The 5,720-nt window shown below is 42.1% G+C and overlaps 1 protein-coding gene across 1 annotated transcript; it reads left to right on the forward strand.

The window, feature by feature from the left end:
• The first annotated feature begins 1,076 nt into the window (after nucleotides 1–1,076).
• Nucleotides 1,077–4,789, forward strand: c33h15orf61 (chromosome 33 C15orf61 homolog). Its single transcript, XM_055661433.1, has 3 exons — nucleotides 1,077–1,261; nucleotides 2,132–2,470; nucleotides 4,583–4,789. The coding sequence occupies exons 2-3, from the start codon at nucleotides 2,134–2,136 to the stop codon at nucleotides 4,708–4,710; spliced, it is 465 nt and encodes a 154-aa protein (XP_055517408.1). The 5' UTR covers nucleotides 1,077–1,261; nucleotides 2,132–2,133; the 3' UTR covers nucleotides 4,711–4,789.
• Nucleotides 4,790–5,720: the final 931 nt, after the last annotated feature.

The raw sequence follows: 5,720 nt of genomic DNA on the forward strand, positions 1-5,720 counted from the left end.
GACTATCTTGGACACCTTTCCCCCCTTTCTTAATCTCTCCGACTCCATCACAGGGGAAAGACTATTGAATGACGTTTACTACATACCTACCGACTCAGTTATCTGGATTGCACTTGCTTCCACCCTACCTCTTGCAGACGCTATCCCCTACTCTCAATTTATCCATTCGTGCCAAGTATGCTCCCAAAATGAGGTTTTCCATTCTATGACATCCGAGATGTCCTTTTATTTTTAAAGTAAACGTGGTTTCCATCTGTTGTCATTGGTGGATCCCTCATCCACATTGCCTGTGTCCCTTAGTTCTGGTCTTGCTCATCCTCCCTCCAGATGAAACAAGGATAGAGGTCGTCTGGTCCTTACCTTACACCCCACCAACCTTCGCATCCAGCACGTCACCCCGAAACATTTCTGTCATCCCCAATGTGATCCTATCACCAGTCACATCTTTCCATCCTGACCCCTTTTCTCTGATAGAGACCGCATCCTCTGCTACCCCTTGGTTAATTCATCCCACCATCCCCTCCACATGTATTCTTCCCTCACCTGAATCCACCTATTACTTGCCAGGCTTCGTCCTGCCCCTCCTGTCCATTAGCTTTCATCCTCTCGACCCACATTCAGTCTGAAAAAGGGTCCTAATCTGAAACGTCACCTATCCATGTTCTCCAGTGGCTCCTGATCGGCTGAGTTCCTCCAGTGCTTATGTTTCTATTTTTCTGACTATGATGACCATCATTCTTCACTCCTTGACCAAATATTAAAACCATAAAGCATTTGTTAATATAAAATCATAAAATTGCTAGAGTTTGAAACAGTTTAATGGTAAAAATCAACAACTTTTGAAAAGCTGAGTAATTTTTACCAAGAACTGTTAATTTTCCGCATTTTGATTTCGGTTTTCTTCCTCCCCAAAAAAAATCTATATATTTTTTCAAAATGAAATATTAATTCAACCCAGGAGCATATTTGCTCCAGTGACTTTAAATGGTATTGATGTTTGCCCACAATGAGGAAGGGCTGCGGTAGGAACCAACAGACAGCGGAACTAACGTACGGGGAGCTGCGGTTGTAGGGAGGCGAGGATGGAGGGGACGGGAATGCCATGGTAACGGGCCTGGGCCTGCCCGCGGCGGGGATTCCCCCCACAGGAGGCAGATGCCGGGCGACCGGCCGGAGTCGGGACTGTCATGAAGAGGGATTGTCTTTCAAACACTGCGAGTTACTGCGAGCCGAAGTCCTGCGGTGAAGGAGGAGGCAGCAGGTAAAGGGGCTGCGGGGCTGGGGCAGCGCCAGGAACATCCTGGTGTTAGTTCAAGTGTAAACGATTATTGTTACATAAATAATTTAAAAACGTTAAAATTGCCCTCGTCTAAATATTGAAAATCATAAAATTAGAGAAGTTTGCAATACGCCGACCATTAAAGGGCAAAGGTAAAAGTTACATAATCATAAGAGCTGTCATAGGTGTGATGGGCCGAGTGGTCTTGTGCCTAGTCTCTTATGGCACCTTTAACTATATCCAAAGAACTGCCAGTATTTGAAGTGTGTGGCTGCTGATTCTTTGCAAGCAGAGTGTCCAATGTGTAGATACAAAAGATTGCAGATGCTGGAATCTTGTGCAAAACACAAAGTGCTGGAGGAACCACATATTTCATATTCCTCTATAATTCTCCAGTTTAACAATCTAAGTGCCCATTAATTTCTAATATTTTCCAGTGCACAATCTCTTTCAAAGCTACGACCCATTTTTCCAAATAACAATGGATAATAGATCGGGTAGACGCCCAGAGTAAGGGAATCGAGAACCAGAGGACAGGTTTAAGGTGAGGGGGGGAAAGATCTAATGGGAACATGAGGGGTGACTTTTTTTATGCAAAGGGTGGTAGGTGTGTGAAACGAGCTGCCAGAGGAGTTAGTTGAGGCAGGTACTATCGCGATGTTTAAGAAATATTTAGACAGGTACATGGATAGAACAGATTTAGAGGGATATGAGCCATATGCAGGCATGTGGGACTCGTGTAGATGGGACATGTTGGCCGGTGTGGGCAAGTTGGGCCGAAGGGCCCGTTTCCACACTGTAAGACTCTTATGCTCTCTTGATGGCACACTAACTGAAACCTTTTTTTCACAGCAATGGCTGTGGTAATGAAGAAGATTCATGGAGGCCTACTTAAGATCATTCTTCACCCATTTGGTTCCAATATTACAAAACCCAAAGCATCTGATGTTCTAACACAACATTTACTTCAGAGAAATTTCCCACATTGGACATCGTACTTTGTTAAATACAGTTCTGTGGAAAATGATCAGTTTGGACTTTCACATTTTAACTGGAATGTTAAAGGAACCAATTATCATGTGCTGAGGACAGGATGCTTCCCGTATGTCAAGTACCACTGCTCCAAGGCACCCACATACAACCTGGAACCACAGAATAAGTTTTTCACTGCATTGAAAGTTATTAATCTAGGTGAGTTATCCAAGGACTGAATGCTCTGTGGCACTCAGATGGAATATTTATTATGACAGTGATACAAACTGCATTTGTTGTAGAAAGATTATTCTACCTTAGAAGAGAAAATTAAGAAGTTTGAGCTTTGAACATAAGCAAATTTGTAGATGACACAAAGCTGGGTGGCAGTGTGAACTGTGAGGAGGATGCTGTGAGAATGCAGGGTGACTTTGGAAGGTTGGGTGAGTGGGCAGATGCAGTTTAATGTGGATAAATGCGAGGTTATCCACTTTGGTAGCAAAAACAACAAGGCAGATTATTATCTAAATAGTCAAGTTGGGGAAAAAGGGAAGTACAAAGGGATCTGGGGTCCTTGTTCAGTCAATGAGAGTAAGCATGCAGGTACAGCAGGCAATGAAGAAAGCGATTGGCATGTTGGCCTCCATAACAAGAGGAGTTGAGTATAGGAGCAAAGAGGTCCTTCTGCAGTTGTACAGGGTCCTAGTGAGACCGCACCTGGAGTATTGTGTGCAGTTTTGGTCCCCTAATTTGAGGAAGGACACTCTTGCTATTGAGGGAGTGCAGCGTAGATTCACAAGGTTAATTCCCAGGGTTGGCGGGACTGTCAAATGCTGAGAGAATGGAGTGGCTGGGCTTGTATACTCTGGAATTTAGAAGGATGAGGAGAGATCTTATTGAAACATGCAAGATTATTAAGGGTTTGGACACACTAGAGGCAGGAAACATGTACCCAATGTTGGGGGAGTCCAGAACCAGGGGCCACAGTTTAAGAATAAGGGGCAAGGCATTTAGAACGGAGATGAGGAAACACTTTTTCACACAGAGAGTTGTGAGCCTGTGGAATTTTCTGCCACAGAGGGCGGTGGAGGTCGGTTCTCTGGATACTTTCAAGAGAAAGCTTGTTAGGGCTCTTAAAGATAGTGGAGTCTGGGAATATGGGGAGAAGGCAGGAACGGGGTACTGATTGTGGATGATCAGCCATGATCACATTGAATGGTGGTACTGGCTCGAAGGGCCTACTCCTACACCTATTGTCTATTGAAAGTTTTGAAAATAAATGGCAAAGTTGAGGTTTTTATTTTTAGGAGAGCATTCAGAAAGTAGAGAACAGGGAAGCTAGAAAACCAAACCAAATTTTAACAATATTGCTTGCTTCACTAAAGTATAATTTAAAGTGAACCTCCCCGAGCAGGTCTGAGCATGGAGCTGAGAACCTAGTTTAAGTATACCTGCTCCACTTCAAGCCTTGCCACTCCCACCATTGACCAACTATTTACCACCCTGTTCTCTCAATCACACGATCACTCAAACTGATCCCTTTCGAATTCTGGACACACCAACCTTAATTATCAAAACCCTTGGTAGTGATGTTTGAGTCCCTGATTGCACATCCACCATTGCCCCTCATTTACCAACAGCAGATCCCATACTTATTTTTTGCTAATATCTGACCCTCACACGAATCCCTCCGTTATCTACATCGTCATTCAAGTCGTCAACATCGAAAACAAACAGTGGACTCAGCACTGACCCGTGGCACACCACTGGTCACAGTCCAAATCAGAAAAGAAACATTCCCCAACCACCTTTTGACTGCTTGCTCCAAACCAATTTTGAATCAAATTGGCTAGCTCACCTAAATTTCATTTGATTGAACCTTCCATGTAGGATTTAGTCAAAGGCCTCACTAAAGTCTATATAGACCATGCCCACTGTCCTTTTGAAGAGGATCAATCTTCTTAGTGACCTTTTGAAAGAAAAATCATCGGAGTAATGATTTTCCAAGCCATGTGGACTTTCTCTAACCATTCACTGCACAGTATCTACCACACAAATGCTGGTAGATACTTTCCCCAAGAATCCCCTCCAACAACTTTCCCACCACTGATTTGTAGTTCCCTGGCTTGTTCTTGTTACCTTTCTTAAATAATAAAAGGCTGTCAAGGAAAGGTTTTGATGTAGAGCCTCAAATCTGGATTTAATTAAAGAGTTTCAGAAGAGAACTATAATAGAATTTTACTTAATAAGAATGATACAAACCTCAGTCTGTTCCGTATGCCATGTAACCTATTCTATTTTCCCTCCACTCTTCTACTGGAAACTCTACAGGTATCCCGTGTTTGGCCTATGGGATCGGTGCATGGTTTTTTGTCAGTGTCACTGAGATTATTCACACCAGTTCTGGCCCTGTGAACATCTATTTTCTCTACCAGGAAGATACAAGAGCCAAACACTGAATATCATCCTGCGTGCAACTGGTCTTGACTTCAGAGTTTGTGCAATAATTGAAAAAAATAAACTATTTTTCAGAATAAAGGCATGAATGCCCTTTGTTGGACTCTTATTTTTGTCAGTGCTAATGGTGTACAGCCTGGCCTTTAATATAAATATAATTCTAAAGTGCTGGATGTTTGGAAGGATGAATCTTTCTTCTTTTTAATGTTTTGGGTAATCTGAAATTAACTCCATCACACCTATAAACTGTAGTGATAACAATCTGCTCAGATACAAAACTAAATTCATTTTTCACGAGGCACCCTGTGGCGTCAGTGAGATTACTATTTCATGTGTATCGACAACTTTACGTTGCAAGTTTGCAAACAACTAATTTATGAATAATGCTGTCTACTGTTCCATATTTTAAGCCTTTCTTTCCTGTTCCTTCAATTTAACCTTTTACAAAAGATTTTCAGATTCTTACCTTACTGTCACATACACCAGGGTACAATGACATTTCTAGTTCATATGAAGCTCACAGAGCAAATAATATAATACATTGAATTAAAAAACACCAGAATTGTTTGGCTGTGTGCGCATGTGTGTGTGTGTGTGTGTGTGTGTGTGTGTGTGTATATATATATGTATATGTATATATGTATATATGTATATATATATATATATATATATATATATACACACACACACACACACACACACACACACACACACACTACGTTTACACATTCCCCCAAAAATCCCAGAGTATCATAAAGGACATTTCCCACCCCGGACACTCCCCGTTTGAACTGTTGCCGTCAGGCAGACGGTACAGATCTACAAGGACAAGGACGAACAGACTAAAAAACAGTTTTTACCCCACTGCTATAAAAGCATTAAATGTAGCTGCCAAGGAACGCAGGGGCGAGACATACTAAGGGACTGTGGTACACTGTGAAATCGACAGAAGGATGGAGGGTTGGGTGTTTATGCGTGATATTTTTGTGATATTTATTTTAGTTGTTTATCT

This window comes from Leucoraja erinacea, chromosome 33, assembly GCF_028641065.1.
Source record: "Leucoraja erinacea ecotype New England chromosome 33, Leri_hhj_1, whole genome shotgun sequence".
Taxonomy (NCBI): Eukaryota; Metazoa; Chordata; class Chondrichthyes; order Rajiformes; family Rajidae; genus Leucoraja; species Leucoraja erinaceus.

Excerpts from the sequence above, each read along its gene's own strand:
- c33h15orf61 (XM_055661433.1), top strand. The coding sequence starts at position 2,134 with ATGGCTGTGGTAATGAAGAAGATTCATGGAGGCCTACTTAAGATCATT. Across the intron at positions 2,471-4,582 it reads ATTGAAAGTTATTAATCTAG|GTATCCCGTGTTTGGCCTAT; the intron begins GTGAGTTATCCA and ends GAAACTCTACAG.